The 18,171-nt window shown below is 42.7% G+C and overlaps 4 protein-coding genes across 5 annotated transcripts; all 4 read left to right on the top strand.

The window, feature by feature from the left end:
• The first annotated feature begins 493 nt into the window (after window positions 1-493).
• bloc1s4 (biogenesis of lysosomal organelles complex-1, subunit 4, cappuccino) lies at window positions 494-4,171 on the top strand. Its single transcript, XM_058046885.2, has 5 exons — window positions 494-881; window positions 1,562-1,633; window positions 1,725-1,826; window positions 2,835-2,969; window positions 3,051-4,171. Exons 1-5 carry the CDS (start codon window positions 573-575, stop codon window positions 3,147-3,149), a joined length of 717 nt encoding a protein of 238 aa, XP_057902868.1. The 5' UTR covers window positions 494-572; the 3' UTR covers window positions 3,150-4,171.
• Window positions 4,172-4,615: 444 nt separating this feature from the next.
• Window positions 4,616-6,475, top strand: LOC131101600 (nuclear transport factor 2-like). The gene is made up of 5 exons (XM_058046887.2): window positions 4,616-4,836; window positions 5,168-5,288; window positions 5,359-5,430; window positions 6,031-6,129; window positions 6,233-6,475. The coding sequence occupies exons 2-5, from the start codon at window positions 5,184-5,186 to the stop codon at window positions 6,347-6,349; spliced, it is 393 nt and encodes a 130-aa protein (XP_057902870.1). The 5' UTR covers window positions 4,616-4,836; window positions 5,168-5,183; the 3' UTR covers window positions 6,350-6,475.
• A 145-nt stretch (window positions 6,476-6,620) lies between these two features.
• Window positions 6,621-10,644, top strand: rrm2b (ribonucleotide reductase M2 b). The gene is made up of 9 exons (XM_058046875.2): window positions 6,621-6,840; window positions 7,383-7,547; window positions 7,626-7,742; window positions 7,829-7,962; window positions 9,187-9,281; window positions 9,355-9,488; window positions 9,852-9,956; window positions 10,031-10,144; window positions 10,213-10,644. Exons 1-9 carry the CDS (start codon window positions 6,766-6,768, stop codon window positions 10,363-10,365), a joined length of 1,092 nt encoding a protein of 363 aa, XP_057902858.2. The 5' UTR covers window positions 6,621-6,765; the 3' UTR covers window positions 10,366-10,644.
• Window positions 10,645-11,156: 512 nt separating this feature from the next.
• mtdha (metadherin a) lies at window positions 11,157-17,414 on the top strand. 2 transcript variants are annotated; one of them, XM_058046871.2, is made up of 12 exons: window positions 11,157-11,596; window positions 12,702-12,797; window positions 12,874-12,988; window positions 13,461-13,607; window positions 13,688-13,738; window positions 13,834-13,992; window positions 14,919-14,999; window positions 15,075-15,146; window positions 15,527-15,651; window positions 15,727-15,837; window positions 15,912-15,996; window positions 16,064-17,414. In XM_058046871.2, exons 1-12 carry the CDS (start codon window positions 11,249-11,251, stop codon window positions 16,129-16,131), a joined length of 1,458 nt encoding a protein of 485 aa, XP_057902854.2. In that variant the 5' UTR covers window positions 11,157-11,248; the 3' UTR covers window positions 16,132-17,414. The 2 variants fall into 2 exon arrangements, with proteins under 2 accessions (XP_057902854.2, XP_057902853.2); XM_058046870.2 differs by having other exon boundaries at window positions 11,160-11,608.
• The last annotated feature ends 757 nt before the right edge of the window (window positions 17,415-18,171 follow it).

An 18,171-nucleotide genomic window follows, 5' to 3' on the forward strand; every position in this document is an offset into this window, starting at 1 on the left:
CGAAACCTCTGTCACCTCTCGGCTAATGAACATATTTCTCCAGTGATTACCCATGATGCCACATTGTTCAAACAGCTTACAGATGGTTATTGGATGGGACATCAATCTAGTTTGTCTCATATGTGTGCAAAAACACTCAAGAGTTCCTTATTTGCCAGTAATGTTGAGCTGGATCATATTTATGTTAACTTGACCTGACCCCCAAGCACTTTATTCTCCATCAAATGTATAAGTCAAGACAGTAAAACCTAGAATGCAACCATGTTCCTGCTTTCCTTCGCTATGTAATGGCTAATGCCGCCCTCTGGCGGTTGAATTTGTAATCGACATGAATTCCATAACCCAAATGATAAAATATAATAATACAATAAATATAAAGTAACTTAGGTGTATGTTATTTTACGGTATATGTAAGATTAACCATAAATGTATTATTGTTCGCGTTGTGTTGGTTTAGATTGTTTGGACCTTCGCAAGCCACCGTCGACTTCCGCACACGTGACCCTGTCAGTTGACTAGCCAAACACGGCAGGCTCAGTCTAGTAGCATAGCACACAGCGAGGCCAGGCGACATGGACAACCGGCGCATGGACAGGGTGGGCCTCCTGTCCCCCCTGGAGGAGTCGAGCGCCGAGATCAGCCGAGACAGCGGCATCGTCTCGCAGAGTGCCAGCAGCCTGTCGATGGTGAGCGACATCCTCAGCAGCGGCACGGTGTCTCAGAGCCCCAGCTTCGGAGCGGCGGCTAACGTCGTCTCAGCGAGTCCGAGCCTCCACGACGCCGAGCAGCCTCACCAGCACGACTCGGGGCAGGACGACGATGCCCTGACCCAAACGGCCCTCACGTATTCCTCCTACGTGAGGGCGACGGCCGGAGAAGAGGTTAGTGCCGGTAATGGCGGAAGTTGTGCTAAATGTAAACACGCTAGCTGAAAGGATAGTGGCTAGCGACGTTGCTAAGCAACACTGTCTATTTTGACAGCTCAGGGTAGAGTTTGCCGCACAGGGGCAAACTCTAGTTTTATGTCTTGATCTGACTTGACTAAATTGACAGCGCTTGACGTATATTTAAAGTGCTAAACGTTCGAGTTTGATCGAAGCTCTGCTTGTTCATTGTTCACTAAACCGACATTCTCTGACTTGAACTGTGTTCTGAATTGCGCAAGAAACATACTTTGCCATCCATTATTCACAAAGTGAGTAACAGGAAAACATTTCTCATTGATCACAAGCATTGCCTGTAATATTTCTTCTCTTGTCATGTGTAAAGGTCTTTTATTATTTCTGTTGTATATTACCGTTAAGCAATAACAATAGGAAATATCACCACTATGACATAATTACAAGTTACAAGAGGCAAGTTGATTTTGATGTACGCACGTTAAGTATTGGAAATACTGGATGGGGGCTGGGGGCACAGCTTTAGAATTTACAGCCAAGTTGACTGAATGCTGCATGACCCAGTTGGCTGACAGGAAGGGAGACAAAAAGCTGTCTGTCAGTGTAATTTATTGAATTTAAGCTTGCCATATTTTGCCTGAATCGCCAACCCTTCCCTCTAGATTCTGTGCTTGGAGAAAAGCCTGGAGGAAATGCTGACAAGAGTAGACGAGTTTGTTGGCATGCTGGATATGGTATGAGCATATATCCTCTATTTGTGTTTTATCTGATTTCATGTGTGCGTTGGGCTTACTTGCTGTGCATCCTTTTTTGTTACATCCTCAGATTCGTACAGATACCTCCCAGATAGTAAATGAAAACCTACCTCAAATCCAGCAGAAGTCTGAGGAAATGAGACAAATATACAGACGGATAGACAATTTAGAGGTAAGTCAGGGTGGTTGTAGTTTAAGGGTGTTGACATATCTTTGTGAAAGGGGCTTTATATGCTGGCTTCACTTTTTTTCACTTTGGCAACATACGCTATATTGCAAGATAATCCAACCTCAACAAAGTGTTAATGTGTGTGCCAGTGGCGTCATTAGGCCTATTTTAGAGGTTAAAAATGTCTAAAATTTTCTTAAGCCCCCCCTAAATAATTTGATATTTTAATTTATTTTTTTACAAAAAATCTCTGACAAATTTCATATAATAGGGCCCCCCTAAAATGTTTTTAAGACCCCCTAAATAATTAGATTTTTTTATAGATTTTTAAATATTTTTTATTGATTTATTTTACCAAAAATCTGACAAATTTCATATAATAGGGCCCCCCTAAAATGTTCTTAAGACCCCCTAAATAAATTTATATTTTAAATTAAATTTGTTTAATTTTTTTAAATATTTTCTTTATATATATTTTTTTAAATCTCTGACAAATTTCATATAATCGGGCAAAAGCAGTCTAATAAGCAAGCCAATAAGCAGGCTAATACTAGCCTACTACTACTAGTGATAATCAGAAAAATAATGATGATAGTAATATAATAGGCTAATTAATAATAGAATAATAATTATTATAATATCACTGTCCACTGGACAGAATGGTTGCAGAGCTTGAGCAGCGGTTTAGCAGTGTAGATTGTGTGTACTTGTGTAAATTTAATGGTGTATCTATGTGTAAAATTGGTGTATCTATTGTGTAAATTTAATGGTGTATCTAAAAAATTGAGTATCTCTACTAAATCCGTCCAAAAGTGGGAAAGTTATATCCCGGTTCTTGTTGCTTATTTGTTTTTTGGATTTTTTTGAATGTCTACTACATTCATTCATATCCTGTGCATCTCCTGGGGGCTAGGCCCGTCCTCAGAACCTAGTGATGCCCCTGGTGTGTGCAATCAAAAGTTATCAGGTTTCAATTGAATGTTGAGGTATTGAATGAATTTGTGCTTTCAGGGCTTCGTAAAGATGGTGGGCGCAAATGTCAGCGCCATGGAGGAGCAGGTCACACAGGCGGAAGGAGAACTGGGAACATTGCCGGGCGCGTTCAAGAAGATCCTCCGCACAATGAGCGTCCCAGGCTTTTTAAATGTGAGAGTCCTCTTATTTCACATGAGAATGTAAATTTCTTGTATGTGTTATGCAGTTTTTATGATTTTTCATCGATCATAGAAACCAAACAGCCCGAGAAGATCAGCGCCACAGCAGCGCCAAGAAGTCCCCAGAGTGTTCCGCACGGACGATTACATCACATCTCAGCCCGAGCAGTGACACGGCTGCAGCGCTCTGACCTCGAGAGAGACTCCCGGAGAAAGAATTAACATTTTTCTGCCGCAGATTGCAAGGAGAGGGTCTCTCCGTTCAGCCTGCTCAGTCAAGCAATAGCTGGTTTCTCAATCACTGGACATCGATGAGGAGATGGGCTTGTGTTTGGCTCTCATGGCACCATCGAGCACTGAACTGTAGCAAAAAGTGATTTTATTTTTAAGAAGTGCCTAAACTGTTATGTTATCTCATTTGTTGATGCGCAAAGTGAAGAAAACAACGTGGTTTGGTAGCTTGAAACCTGAAGGCTCCTATAGCAGCCATCAGCGCAGGTACAATAAGAGGAGTTGTACTATGCGAAGAATCAACACAGAAGCTTTTTTTGGTATAAATATCCTTCCTGTTTGTTGTCTTTGTACAAATCTGCATGCTGTTTTGTCAGTCAGTTTTTCAATGTCTAATCAGTCACTGCAAGCAATAGCAACCTTATCCGTCAAGTACTCGATGTCTTCCATTTCAAAATACTACTTTTTAGCTTATTACTGGCTGCATATTTGGTGGCGGAAATTTGTAGTTAAAAAAAGCACACTGAATATTTACACACGTTAGTTGCACAAGTGCATCAAAGTTTGGCTTAGTAGTAAAAATGTGCCTGATTTTTTTTTTTTACACTGCTGGGAGCTTTTTGGCAAGACAACTGGACCTTATAGATGTGACGTCACCCCAAGCTTGTTAGCAACAATGATCACATTAGTGGCTCTATGATTGAGTCATCCCTGGCCCCAAAACAGGACGTCACATATTTATTTTCATCACATTTTCAAATATAATAAACTTTTATAACATCTGACGTCGATGAATTATTTGTGTCCGCAAAAAATAATCAAAGACGACTCCGGAAGTTGGCATACGTAGGCGCAGAAGACCGCTAGCTTGCCACACTGTTGCCATGGCAGCATTTGGCTTGGCGATAGGTTGTTCTGTTGGCATTGAAATAAAGACTAGAAACGAGCAGCTTCATATCTTTTGATCGTCTTGAAGCGGTGTGTCAAAAATGGTTTAAAAGGGGTCATATAACACCGGAGGACGTCCATTGCTGTTTAGCCGCAATCCAAACTGAAACAAGTCACCACTTAAGCTGTTTGCAATTGAATCGCCCTATTAATTATATTGTCGCAGTCAAAATTAAAGGATTTACGACACGAAGACATCAGTTTAAAAAAAACATTTGTACCAATCAAACCAATATTCGATATTCATTACTGCCGCCTCGTGGATGACGCCGCTACGATGCATTATGGGTAAGATACAACTCTCGCGCGACAGAGTAACTCTCTTAGCCCTCCGAGACTTGAGCTCAGTGCGTTCGCTTCAGGTTTTCAGTCAAATGTAACGATACCTATGATGGTGGTCGACATTTCCCCGAGGGAGCCTTAACCTGCCATGCAGTGCTACATGCCTCCTCGCACTTGAGACAGAAGGGTTAACGATGACGTAGGACAAATAAAGCCAGATGAGGGGAGCACGCGGCTCTTTAACGCCCTCTCATTGGCCAACTCGTAGGTGACGCAGCAGGTTGAGAGGTTAGCGCGAGTCCTCCATTTTTAATTTTTGCCCGTCCCCTCGCGTCACATCCCTACAGGCTTAGAGGCCGGTTGGTGGTCGAATAAAGTGGATTATAACGTGTGACACGGTAAAGTTCTCCATATGAACTGATGTAATTTGTCTTTGGTTACTTTGTTGAATTATTTGACACGGGTTTCTCCATACATTTGAAGGCAGCTTAGCATAAATAGGGAAACGTCACTTGTGCTAACTGTAGCCATGTGTTAGCATCCTGTTGACGTATAGTGTCTACTGATTGTACTGTAGCTGTGGATGCAATCTCCTGGATTCTTGGCGTGTAGTTTCAAATGTTCCTTTCGTGTGTGTTTACGCTGATGTACCTCACGTTGTTATGGGGAGATCTGTGCATTGTTTCCATTCCCACACGGACAACTCTTCTGTTTGTTTTCATTTTGCAGTTCCAAAGATCCAGCCATGCAGCAGTGCGACAACTTCTGGCAAAAGATCGGCGAAGGTTTTGTGCAGGTGTACTACAACCAGTTTGATAACACCAACAGGATGGACCTGGTTAACCTATACGTGAGCTCCACTTATATTGCTTGTACGCTTCAATATGCCACTGTGTCACCCATGTCTGCTCATTTTGTAGGCTGAAGGTGCCACTATGACGTGGGAAGGAAGCTTCTACCATGGGAGAGAAGCCATCGGTAGCAAGCTTACTGTAGGTATCACTTCATGCAGATAACAGGCATTTTAAAAAATGGCTATGGTTAGATATGACTAAGATTAAACAATAGACAATATTGCTTGACCTTTGCACAGGCATGTTGCTTGACAACCTGCTCTAATTAGAAGACACATACCCATACCCAAGAGTTACACGAGCTGGAACCAGTTAGAAGCAGACGCATAGCCACACCACTGATCCATGTAGGGGAGCGGTGCCACCCTAGCGGGGGTGGAACCAGAGAGCAGGTTAATAGCAGTCACCTCCTAGTTTTGGGGCTTCTTCCTCCTTGCAGTGGATGGACTGAAGTCCAGTGCTGAACTTTGTGACATCATCCAGACAATTGCTCACTAAAGGATTTGAAAAGATGTCGGACTAATATTTTCTTGGGATAAACATATGTTTCACTACATTGCAGGGGTTTTTTTTAAGACTTGAGGGGAGGCACAGAAACTTTAGAAAAATAAAAACAATTTTCAAACCTGCTAAGCTAACTTGAGTTATTTCAATGCAGAACATTTTTTTTCAAGGTTCACTGTGTCACTATAGTTTATATTCTAGGAGTGATGGCGTTTGCTGTGCTTGCTTCCACAGAGCTTGCCCTTCCAGCAAATTAAGCACATTATCACAGACCAGGATGTGCAGCCTACAGTGGACAATAGCATACTCATCATGGTGTTTGGACAGCTAAAGGTAAGCTCTTCAGTTGGCCACTATCGCGGGAAACGTGTCCACCAAATGATGAACAGTGCAGACACACAAGTTGATGATGCATTCATGTTTTGTTATGCAACAGACTGACAACGATCCACCAATGGCCTTTCATCAAGTGTTCATGCTGAAGGTCAACAACTGTAACTGGGTCTGCACGAATGATGTCTTCCGATTGGGTATACACAACATACCGGTGTAGCAATCGACGGTGCATTGTGGCGGTGATGTTGATATGGACAAGTTTTCAAAGATCCTCAGTATTTGCTGATCCTGCTATTAATGACATGTCAGTGTGCCAGGCTAGTAAAAGAGTTTTTTTCCAGAATACTGATGTCAGGTGTCATTTGTCTCAAATTGCTTGATTTGTCGATAGAAGAGGTAAGAGTAGGACAGAGCTTTAGGTACAACGTCACAGCCTAATCAAGCATCCCACAGGCAGAATTCTTGCTGGAGTTTTCTAGAGAGAGATGTGCGCAAGTGTGACAGGTCCGACAGTGACCTGCATTACCCCGATTGGCCGCTAGAGGCCCCTCTTGTCTGTTGCTGTAAATGGCTTACATTTAACAGCAACGTACGACACCAGGTGGATGTGTCGACTCTTGAAAGTCCACCGTAATGACACCGACACCGAGAAATAAAGACATGGATTGTTTGAGGGCCAACCAGACGGCTAACGCCAGCAGAGACCAGGTAAGATATATATGAACGCCATTGTAGATATGTAAGTTACTAGCATTGCATGCTAATGCTAGCTACACGCTACATCAGTCAGCGACATAATTACCCGTAAATGAATGTTATGTGTGTAAAAACAGGACTCATTGCGGTGTATAGCTGATGGAAGTTGCAACATTTTGTGCGTATATTCTCAGTGTCCTTTGTTTTGATGAGCCGGTCAGCGTCAATGCGCAAGCGCGAGAGTTGACTCGTAACTACAAGAAAACATTGTATTAATGTAACGATGAGTTATCAAAGCATTTTCCTATGACTAATATCAAATATTAAAATGTGTTGAAATGGATATAGTTGCCACAACTTTAGTTAGGCATTCTCCATCAGCCCGCCTTGACATGAGCTCAACTAAAGTATCGATTTGGTAATGGAGTCCAGACCATCAATAGCTAATAGCTTTTCAGTTTGGATTCATACATCACCAGTAGCGTTACTTTCTTTAGAACGGCGTGTTGAAGTCCTACATTTATGAGTCAGAACATTGTGTTTTCTAAATCTAGAATGGCTTAAAAGAAGAAGATGGAGACTGCCAGAATGTTTCCCAGACAGAAGAAGAACCTTTGCTCCGAGAGAACCCCAGACGCTTCGTCATCTTCCCCATCCAGTACCCCGACATCTGGAGGATGTACAAGCAGGCGCAGGCGTCTTTCTGGACAGTGGAGGAGGTAAATAGTACAGTTGTATCACTTCCTCTTCTAATGTAATGTGTGGTTACAAGTCCTGTAATACTGTTTGTTTCCCAGGTGGACCTTTCCAAAGACCTGCCGCATTGGGACCGTCTAAAACCAGAGGAGAAGCATTTCATCTCTCACGTTTTGGCCTTCTTTGCGGCCAGTGACGGCATTGTCAACGAGAACCTGGTGAGAGTTCATGAAATGCACCTTGTGACCCTGAACACATCATAGGTGGAGATGACACCTTTTTTTGTCGAAATTACTTTTTGCAGGTGCAAAGGTTCTGCCAGGAGGTGCAGGTCCCAGAAGCGCGCTCCTTCTACAGCTTCCAGATCCTGATAGAGACGGTTCACTCGGAGATGTACAGCATGCTCATCAACACATACATCCGAGACCTGAAGGAAAGGTCAACCGATTGCTTTCCATTTTTGTGGTTTAATGACAACAATGGCTTTGGGGAACGATGCTTGAAGGAGCAAAGGCGCTGTTAGGATGTGCAGCTGTTCACAACAGGATGCATCCTGACCACTTCAACCGTTTTGTGGCTTTAGCATCTGTTGAATCGTCGTTATCTTGTTTGCTTTTGGAGCCTCAAAACAGCAATTTCAGTTGGATTATGGGGGACATTTTCTGCGCTGAAAATATTTGTTCATAGGCAAAAAATATAAGTAAACAGTACCGTTTGGCGTCTCTTATGTGATGTAGTTTATGAAGAATTTTGAAGCTATTAAAATATATTAAATTCTCAATTTATTAATTAAATTCAGACTTTTTTATATCCATAAAATTATCCATTTAATCAACTGTAGGGCAATTCAACATATTTTGATCAATTTCAGTTACGTTGGAACAGCTTGTGGTCACGTATGCATGAATAGAATATAAAATATGACAACCGTGACAGTAAAATAGTAAATAAAATTAAAAAGTACTACAATCAAAAAAAAAAAAACAATCAAGTGGGGACCCAACCACAGAGAAAAAAAACGAATAATTTGAAATAAGTACATACAATTTATGTAAATAAATCAATTTTGGAAATATTTTATTCAAACAGTAATATACAGTTAGAAACCCCCAATTTTTGCATGTTTATGTTATTTGTTGCAAGTGATGACCTGACCCACTTTGACAGCACTTCAATGCAACATTTAACTCTGTCCTACGCTGCACAGACAATAGATAGATAGATAGATACTATATATGCTGTATTTTCCCTTTTTGTTTCATCTCATATTTGGCCCCAAATGCTGATACCTTGTGGGAAAGCATAGAGGTAGTTTTGATGATGTTATTGAGTCCTAATGTGCATATCTGTATTGCACAACATCTCTGAAAAACAAACTCCAGGCTCATACTGGTGGATGGTGGCTCTGTATTCATGAGTGCACCGAGTTTGATGTCATATGTTTACATAATACATAATAAATGAGATCAATCCGGTTGCTGTAATTCGCCGGCAGCCCAGACTCTCATTAAGAGACTGGCTTTCAACCGGTTGCTGGTCTCGTGATACCCGGTGCTTGTCAAACCGGATATCCAGTCGCACCGCTTTATCATTCACAACCCGATATTATACGCCACAATAAACTACAGCCTATTAAATTAACGTAACTATTTTTCCGTTCAGGGACTATTTATTCAACGCCATTCAAACCATGCCTTGTGTGAGGCGCAAGGCGGACTGGGCCCTCCAGTGGATAAATGACAGCCAGTCCACATTTGGTGAGCAAGGATCACATGGAAGTCATTCATAGCCATGCATCTAAGAGTCTTTATTATTTATTTGTGCTGGCAGGGGAGAGAATTGTGGCCTTTGCGGCAGTCGAGGGCATCTTCTTCTCTGGATCCTTTGCCGCCATCTACTGGTTGAAGAAGAGAGGCCTCATGCCTGGCCTCACCTACTCCAATGAGTTGATCAGCCGGGATGAGGTAGGATGATTTTTACAATCAATCGCAATCCTTATGGGAGACATGGACTTAATGGACTCACCGCAAACATTGCTTGGAATACTGTTGAGTATTCCATGTTAATGTCAATGTGCCTGTCACTACATGCCCACAGCATGCATACAGAACCATAAAACCTTGTTGGAGGTGCTTTAATAGCGGGCTTTCTAGGCGCAATAGCTGTGTCCCATCACGAGCATTAATGAGCTGCCGCTTTTTAGCTGTTTTTCGTTTTATGCTTCACATAAGGATTGTGGATGATGAGCAAAGGTCCCAAAACAAGTGTGGATTTCCCTCGGAATGGTGCTAGTTGTGTGGAATGTCCTATGATGTCACCTCCTGTAGGGACTGCACTGCAACTTCGCCTGCCTGCTGTACAGCTACCTCCGGAAGAAGCCCTCAGAGGACAGGGTGAAGGACATCATCACCAAGGCCGTTAGCATCGAACAGGTCAGCCCATGATGTCTTTTGGACTGGCCTGAGCTTAAATGTTAAGGAATAAATGTTGTGTTGTGCTGAGACAGGAGTTTTTGACGGAGGCCTTGCCCGTGGACCTCATTGGAATCAACTGCGTCCTGATGAAGCAGTACATCGAGTTTGTGGCCGACCGCCTCCTCTGCGACCTGGGACTTTCCAAGGTACAAAGTCTGTTCGATGAGTTCCTGTCGTATAGTCAGTAATCATCTTGGCAATCCTATGATTCAAGATCTACCAGGCGGAGAACCCGTTTGACTTCATGGAGTCCATTTCCCTGGAGGGAAAGACCAACTTCTTTGAGAAACGAGTCGGCGAGTATCAGAGGTTAGGAGTCATGTCGAGCATGATGGACTGCGAGTTCACTCTGGATGCGGACTTCTGACACTGCTCTTTGGGGATATTTATATTTATGTTTTATTTTATTTATGCATCTGTTTGCAAATACCAAAACGTGTAAAAAATAAAATATGATTGATGGATAACAGCATTTGTCCATTCATACATTTTGCCATATAGGACTAACAGCATGGAGCTTTAAAAAGATTTGATTTCAATTGGTTGTATCTGTTTAAAAAACAAAAAGTATATTTTATGGCAAAATGCTTCTATGACATATAGTTTGATCAGCTCATGTTTGATGCAAAATAAATGTTTTATAAACACAAATTGTCTTTTACTTCAGTAAGATGAAATTGATGCATTTAAGTATAACTGCTGATACAAATCACAATTTTTGGAGTAGCTATACAGTACATACTACAAATCCTGGTAATGGCCTGATACCAAGTACAAAAGGGTCCAAACTTCACAGGATCTTAAGAATACTTTTACACACTGTATTGTTTTTTGTTTGTTTTTGTTGCAATACGTCATTTTTCCAAAGGGTCCAAACTTCACAGGATCTTAAGAATACTTTTACACACTGTATTGTTTTTTGTTTGTTTTTGTTGCAATACGTCATTTTTCCAAGTACAATCATGTAATGAGTCAAATTATGGGTGGAAAAACTACAAACACTGTAAACACTGGGATGTCGTCAATGACCATAGATTTATCGCTATATGGGCGGTTTTGACAAATGCATAAGTATTAATCAGATTGGGCTATATGTGGGTATCTAATGTAAGGTCTCGTCTGTCTACTTTTGGTTTTGTTTTGATGCAAGGTTAGCAAGCTAGCGGATGCCACTCCTCCGTTAGCATGCGGCTGCTAACCGTTAGCAGCTAACAGCTAGCGGCTAGCTGTGCTCGGCTCCATTCGAAGCCATGGCTGGAGACTGGCGAGGCTTCGCTTTGCTGGAAGAAGCCGAGCTCCTTTCCGGTCGGTTGAAGGGCCTGCTCTCCTCCGGACAAGCGTACGTCCGGAGCCAGTTCGGCTTAGACTTGGGTCTGAAGCCCGAGCTGTACCCGACGTGGCTGATGCTGACCACGGCCGCCGCGGGTCTGCTGCTGCTGCTCGCTGTGTCCTGGGCCGCCGTCTGCGGTGGGCTGCTGGCCGGCAGGAGGCGGCGGGGATGCCCGATCGCCCACGTTGGCAGCGAGCATCCTGCCAAGACCCCCTTGACGACCAAACCTGCTAAACCAGAAGAGGTGAAGAAAAGGAACCAAAAGAAAGTACGAGAAAAGGTTTGGAGTTTTTTATTGTTATTATTCATTCAGCTCCCAAAGCCTACTGTTGTTAAAACTCGTCGAGACAGCTAGTTATGCTAAATTATCTCTAAAATAATTAATAAACTCGTTCGATTACAACAAAAAGAGGAAGCTATGTTGCACTAATCAACAAATGTGTATCCTAAACCTCTTCTTCCGCCTTTACATGTTGGCTAACCGCTTCGCTAATGACGCGACACTAATGTTTAGCAGTATTACATTTATAAACAAACACTTTTTTCATTGTAACCTAAATACATACGGCAGTTATACACAAACTAAAATAATAAACATGTTGTCAAACAGTGTCAACGACACATTGTTATCTTCGTAAAGGCACAATTTCTGTCACCGTTTCTGTAATGGATCTTATTATTAGCTTGTGAACCAAATGTAGGAGCCAGACGATTATAAATTGGAGCCGATCAGTTACTGAATCATGAGTCATGAGTCCGAACCCTCCACTAACCCAGATGCTATGAATCGTTTCTGCTGCAAGTGCACATGCCCTGGTTAGCAGAGTCAAGGAAAAACTGAAGACTTGTTTTGGTTCACTGATTAGACTCACCGGAAACATGGCAGACTCAGACGATTCTGCTGCATTGATTCACTAACTCGGTTATTTGGTTCAGATTGGTTCACCGAGGTTCAGCCGAAACACTACGGATCCGTTGATTCGTTTGAATTGTTTTACGGACGCTTGTCGGCAGACTCACCGGTAACACAGTAGTCTCACATGATTCATTTGAATTGGTTCAGCGCCTTTAGTCAGACGGTTCACCGGTAACACTGTCGCCTGATGATTCAACCAAATTGGTTCACTGACCCGAGGTAACGACTTACAGGAACATCGCAGACTTGGGTCGGTGGACTCACCGAAAATACAGCAGACCAGCAGACCCATTTGTTTGAATCGATTCACTGTCTTGAGTCAGTGGACTGACTCATATGATTTGATTCACCGCCTTCACTGAACACTCAGCCAAGTGAACTAGATCCTTTTAACCCGAGCGCATATAATGAAACAAATATTCCACCACTGACATTACTGTGGTTTGTGTCCACACAGAAGACTCAGCAGCCTAACGGACAGCCTGCCTCGGTGCTTCAAGAGGAAGTCAAAGTGCTTTCCAAGCCGCCACCCTCGCAGACCAAAACCCGGAAGGTTCGTTAGCCGTCTGTCATTTAAAGCTGTCCGTGTCAGAGCATAGACATCCCTGATTCATGCTTATTGACGACAGGCCCCTGAAGTGCAAGCGCCTGCCCAGCTGGTGAAAAAAGACAAGAAAAAAGCCAAAACGAGCGTCAAAGCAGTCCACAATGTGTCCACACATGACGCCAAGGAGCCTGATGATGGTAAACGTTACATTACATCTTACACTCAGTCATCATTCATTTGACTCTAGTGATCCCTGATCCATCCGTTTTCTATGCTGCTTAGGCTCATTAGGATCGCAGGGGTATGCTGGAGCCTATCCCAGCTGACTTTGGGCGAGAGGCAATACTTGTATTGAAAATACAAGGCAAGAAAATTCATCCAAAAGGACTTTTAAGAACTTTGTAGATCACGATTTCTTCATACGATTTGTCCTTGAGTGACAGGCATTCTATAACTGCCATCCTGGATCCTAACGCGGCTTAAATCATTTTGTTCCAACTTGTAACTCTGGGAAAACATTTTTCCCTTTTCAAAGCCTCCAGTCCGTCGTTCTCACTCGGTCACAGCCAGTCGTTTTCCTTAGCAGCACTCTGTTAACCATTTCCTCATATTCTGTCAGCTGGTGTTCCCTGAGTAAATAAAGGTTGAATTGAATTTACTGCTCTTCAGGTGCATGGGAGACCAAAGTGAGCAACCGAGAGAAGAGGCAGCAACGGCGGAAGGACAAGGGCCCCGAGTCTCTTGGTGGGCCCGAGGGGGCGGGCGCTGCCAGAAGCCACGCGGACGCGCCATCCAAGGTTAAGAAGAACAGAGCAGGTATGTATACCAATAAGGGAGCCGTGTAGCTCATTGGTGTACCTAATGAAGTGACCAGCGAGGAGTTGTCTTTGTTTCAGAACCTCAGCGTTCAAGATCATCTGCTAAAGTGGACTCTTCCAGAGCAGCTGGTACTGACAGAACTCCAACTCTATTTATTATGTTTTAAAATGCAACAACAGTAAAAAAACAAAAACAAAATGGGGCACAATGTTTTTTTTTGCAGCATTGTCCACACAGGGAGAGGTGTCTTCAATCAATGGTGGCGGGTGGAATAACTTTTCCATGAAGATTCCAGCCCAAGTGGCTTCTATGGAGGCCAATAAGTGGGCTCCACACTACCAGACCCAACCTGAAGCCCAGTCCTGGACGCAGGAGTCGCAAGGTAGTTCATCAGTACTGCATGTTATAAATAAACGTTGCATTGGTAGCTTTCATTGGTTGGCATTGCCAATACAGCTTTATTTGCACTGCAGTGGTCTCCAGTGGAACTCAGTAATAATGATTTAATTGCCCCCAAAATTGACTGAAAAAAAGCTATCCTCCCATTGCATGTGGAAGTGGTAAGTTGAAGTGAACCAGCATCCTAAGAGTTGAGCAATGTGTTGTAAAGAAAGAATAATAGGAGTGTCAAATGTAGAAAGTCATAAATTTGCTAAATTTTCAAAATATTCCATTTAATAACTTTATTGTGCTTGGGTACAGCAACCTACTATGAACGAGGGACGACTGTATGATTAAAATATAGAGAGCTTGGGTCTCAATGAGGAACCAAATTTGTGTCGGAAACCATGCAATTTAAAAAAAACATGAACCCAACAAATACTCATGTAATAATAATAAAGGTGGAGTGGTTAGCGCGCAGACCTCACAGCTAGGAAAACCAAGGTTCAATCCCACCATCGGCCATCTCTGTGTGGAGTTTGCATGTTCTCCCCGTGCATGTGTGGGTTTTCTCCGGGTACTCCGGTTTCCTCCCACATTCCAAAAACATGCTAGGTTAATTGGCCACTCCAAATTGTCCATAGGTGTGAATGTGAGTGTGAATGGTTGTTTGTCTATATGTGCCCTGTGATTGGCTGGCCACCAGTCCAGGGTGTACCCCGCCTCTCGCCCCAAGACAGCTGGGATAGGCTCCAGCACCCCCCGCAACCCTCGTGAGGATAAGCAGTAGAAAATGAGTGAATGAATGGCTTCTTTAAACCATTCTAACGTTCAATACTGTGAGCAACTATGCCGGCTGCTGGTCAGAAGTGGTACTGCATGGCAAATATGTTGAAAAAGATGAGCGTAATCTGTGTTTCTTTACAGCGGCGTGGAGCGGTATTGATGGCCAGATGAAGTCCGACCTCGGCCCGGTCTCTTTCTCCATGCTGCGTCTGAATCCTGCAGGTAAGAGTGATGACGAGGAAGGCTTGTCTCAAAGTGCAAAAGACTCGTCATGCTGTCCCCTCCTGTCCCCGTTAGACCCGCTATCAAAGTCCATGGAGATGCAGTGGACCGGCCACGCTGATGCAGACGATGAATGGGGCGGCATAAGTGAGTGTGCATTCTCACCGGCTACCCACGAGTCCGCTAAAGTCAAACCTGACTGACAGTTTACATTTATACCGTAATCCCTCGTTTATCGTGATCAAAACAGATTTCCATATTAGGAAATTGTATATTTTTGCAGTTGGATCATTGACAAACTGTTTTGCGATCTTCTAAATATGGTTTGTAACATCATTAGAGCTCTCAAGAAATGAGATAACACCCCTATAGTCCCTGTTACATTTGTTCTCCCCAATGTAGAAGACATAATCAGAGAGAATGAGACATGTGAAACATAAATAGCTTTACACATATACTCTATATTGCCCAAAATATTGGTGACGGAATCTTTTTAGAGTGAGACTTCTTTGGATGCTTTATCTCAGTCGGGGTGGCCCCTGTGGATCCCACGTCCGACTGGAACGCACCAGTGGAGCACTGGGGGAACTACGAGGAGCCCCCCGCGGTGGTGAAACTGGTCCAGCTCAAGGAACAACCCATTCTCGCCAAGGTCCGACTAATTCTCCCTGCCCGGGCCATTTTATTTCATCCGAGTGGCTTTTTCAAATCCCATCTGTTGCGGTAGGTGTCGGAGGATGATAAGGACTCTGAGGATCCAGCAGGGGGAGCTGGCAAGTCCAAGAAGAAAAGGAAAAAGAAGAAGAAAACAGAGGATGAGGCAACATCTGAGGCTCAGGCAAGGGAAAAAAAACTTCAAAATGAAAGTTGGCACACGGCAAAAAAGTCAAATATTTTCTGTGCCGCTGTTAGGTGGTCAACGCAGTTCCTCAACCTCAAGAACTTCCCACCTCGGCCTCCAAAAAGCCGAATCTCAGCGCGTCCTCATCATCTCAGAGTAAGTCTTCAACATATTGATGGAAAGCTAGGCGGTGAAAGCACACTAATCTCCTTCCTTTCCGCAGGGCGACCCGAGCATGTGGCCGAGGCGGCCAAGCCCCCCCACAAGAAAAAGGTCAGAAGGGAAACCTAAAAGGTCTGCTTTTATGCAAACGATTGTTGAAGTAGTCATATGCAATAATTATTACCAGGTACAGAGCTTCTTCTTTCTGGGATACACTTTTTATCAGTTTCCAAAATATTCATAATATTAACAATGAGAAGAAAAGCCACTCGCTGGGTTCTGTTAAGTGATTCAATGACGGGGGGGTCCTATGGACTTAAATCTAATTTGCACTATTTTTGCTGCGCTGCAGTGGAGGAACAAGTTTGTATGATGTTTATTTTTTTGAATGGAATCAAATCCTTTTTTTTTTGTATATTTTTATCTTCCTGGAATGTTGCACTTTTCGTTTACAATTCCCACCCCTCACTCGATGTAAAGATGCTCCAATTATTCTACATTTCTGAAGATATCATATTTGCTTTCCAAGTGAACAGCAGAGAGCGGTTCTTTAGGAGTTCTGTATCGAAGGACCTGACCAACGACGGCCGCTAGGAGGCACTGTAATGCGACTAATGAAGGCTATACTATTGAGTGAGCTCATCTCATGATGCAACGGCACGGTGCGTTGTACTGTATTGACAGGCGGTATTTATTATTTATCCGAGTAGATTTATAAGTCAGTCTGCTCCAGAATTGAACATTTTCCCATTTGATGTGCTGGGAAAAACCCCATGCTGGTCTTTGCCCACCTTTGCACTGTGCAAAAGGCTGTTTTGATTTTGTCGTTTTAGTTGCATTAACCTTGAATAATGACCTTGGCAGCAGCTTTAATGGTACTTCTTTATGTCTTTATTACGGGAATTTGATTCCATTGCCTTAACTTGTAGTTGTATATAAGCGTGCATTGACGACTTTTTTAAAAATTTCCATCCAATTGTAAGTTTTGATGTCAATTGAGTCTTGCATGACTTTGATAATAATAATGATAATAGTACTACTTGTGTACATGAAATCTAAAGCAGCTTTGCCTGTTTTTGTCCTCGGGGTTTAACATCCACTGTGTATGATAGCTTTTTTTTAACTTCATTAAAAAAAGACAAATGGCAGTTTTCCTCTTTAGTAGACATGAGCAGTACTGTTGTTGTTGTTGTTGTTGTTGTTCCAAGATGACTTGGTGGTTAGTAGAAGAAAAATAAATATTACTACGATGGCAGGCACCTCCTTTATGTTTTTTTCTTTTTTGACTCCATTTTTACTGATGATGGAATCAATGTATTTATATAACTTCATTGGTGAATTATTTCTTTATTGAGGCGATACAAATGAAATTTCTATGTATAAAAAAATACCAATAAATAAGAATTGCTTGATTTTATCTATTGGAAGTTTTATTTAACCAATTAAAATGTAATAATTTCATTTACATTACAAAAAGCAAACAAAAAGAGCTCACATAAACTAATAAATTCTAATTACAGTTTAAGGAAATATATTTCAAGGGCCTCTCTTGTGTTAAGAGAAAAAAGCTGATGCTGCATATTAATTACTGTAATGATAATTTTTTTGTATGATTGGTAATCATGGGCTGCGACCCTAGTAAGGATAAGCGGTATAGAAAATGGATGGATAGTAATCATGGGCTTTTCTTTTACCATGACAATGTTTTTTTTAGTGGCATTGAACATACCTGACCTATGAATACATCATCATTTCCTTCAGCACTCTGACTGTCTGTTTGCCTGTTGACTGTTTCCACAGCGGAATTGTACAAAAGTATGTCAGTCCTGCTTCACGCTGACCCTTGAGAGGCCCGCCGCCAGGCAATGTGGTGCCTCGGTCTCGTGGCACGCTTACGCGGGCTGACCTCCTTCGCTCTTCATCCCTTATTTGCGCTTCCATGTAGGATTTAGTATCGTTTAATCTGGGCCTGGCAGCCCATTCACCTTCACTTTAGACGGGGAGATCACGTTCTGGTTGTCTTTGCCGGGGTATGGTTTTACAGGACTTGAATTAAGGTCACTAATGGATGCATGCTGCAAACTTTGACGGAACAGACCATCCTAAAGCAGAAAAACAAGCAGATGTGTGCTCGGATTATGACGGGGCAGTCCTCTCGTCGTGTCCATT

This window comes from Doryrhamphus excisus, linkage group LG7 (genome assembly GCF_037039965.1).
Source record: "Doryrhamphus excisus strain RoL-2023G ecotype Guam linkage group LG7, RoL_Dexc_Guam_v1.1, whole genome shotgun sequence".
NCBI lineage: Eukaryota > Metazoa > Chordata > Actinopteri > Syngnathiformes > Syngnathidae > Doryrhamphus > Doryrhamphus excisus.

What these genes read in the sequence shown, in the direction of transcription:
- LOC131101600 (XM_058046887.2), top strand. Translation starts at nt 5,184, where the DNA reads ATGCAGCAGTGCGACAACTTCTGGCAAAAGATCGGCGAAGGTTTTGTG. An exon ending in TGGACCTGGTTAACCTATAC is followed by an intron (nt 5,289 to 5,358) that starts GTGAGCTCCACT and finishes CTCATTTTGTAG; the next exon opens with GCTGAAGGTGCCACTATGAC. An exon ending in CCATCGGTAGCAAGCTTACT is followed by an intron (nt 5,431 to 6,030) that starts GTAGGTATCACT and finishes TTGCTTCCACAG; the next exon opens with AGCTTGCCCTTCCAGCAAAT.
- mtdha (XM_058046870.2), top strand. Translation starts at nt 11,249, where the DNA reads ATGGCTGGAGACTGGCGAGGCTTCGCTTTGCTGGAAGAAGCCGAGCTC. An exon ending in CGCCAAGGAGCCTGATGATG is followed by an intron (nt 12,989 to 13,460) that starts GTAAACGTTACA and finishes ACTGCTCTTCAG; the next exon opens with GTGCATGGGAGACCAAAGTG. An exon ending in GGACTCTTCCAGAGCAGCTG is followed by an intron (nt 13,739 to 13,833) that starts GTACTGACAGAA and finishes TTTTTTTTGCAG; the next exon opens with CATTGTCCACACAGGGAGAG.
- bloc1s4 (XM_058046885.2), top strand. Translation starts at nt 573, where the DNA reads ATGGACAACCGGCGCATGGACAGGGTGGGCCTCCTGTCCCCCCTGGAG. An exon ending in GGGCGACGGCCGGAGAAGAG is followed by an intron (nt 882 to 1,561) that starts GTTAGTGCCGGT and finishes CCTTCCCTCTAG; the next exon opens with ATTCTGTGCTTGGAGAAAAG. An exon ending in GCGTCCCAGGCTTTTTAAAT is followed by an intron (nt 2,970 to 3,050) that starts GTGAGAGTCCTC and finishes CATCGATCATAG; the next exon opens with AAACCAAACAGCCCGAGAAG.
- rrm2b (XM_058046875.2), top strand. Translation starts at nt 6,766, where the DNA reads ATGACACCGACACCGAGAAATAAAGACATGGATTGTTTGAGGGCCAAC. An exon ending in CTTTCTGGACAGTGGAGGAG is followed by an intron (nt 7,548 to 7,625) that starts GTAAATAGTACA and finishes TTTGTTTCCCAG; the next exon opens with GTGGACCTTTCCAAAGACCT. An exon ending in AGGCCGTTAGCATCGAACAG is followed by an intron (nt 9,957 to 10,030) that starts GTCAGCCCATGA and finishes GTGCTGAGACAG; the next exon opens with GAGTTTTTGACGGAGGCCTT.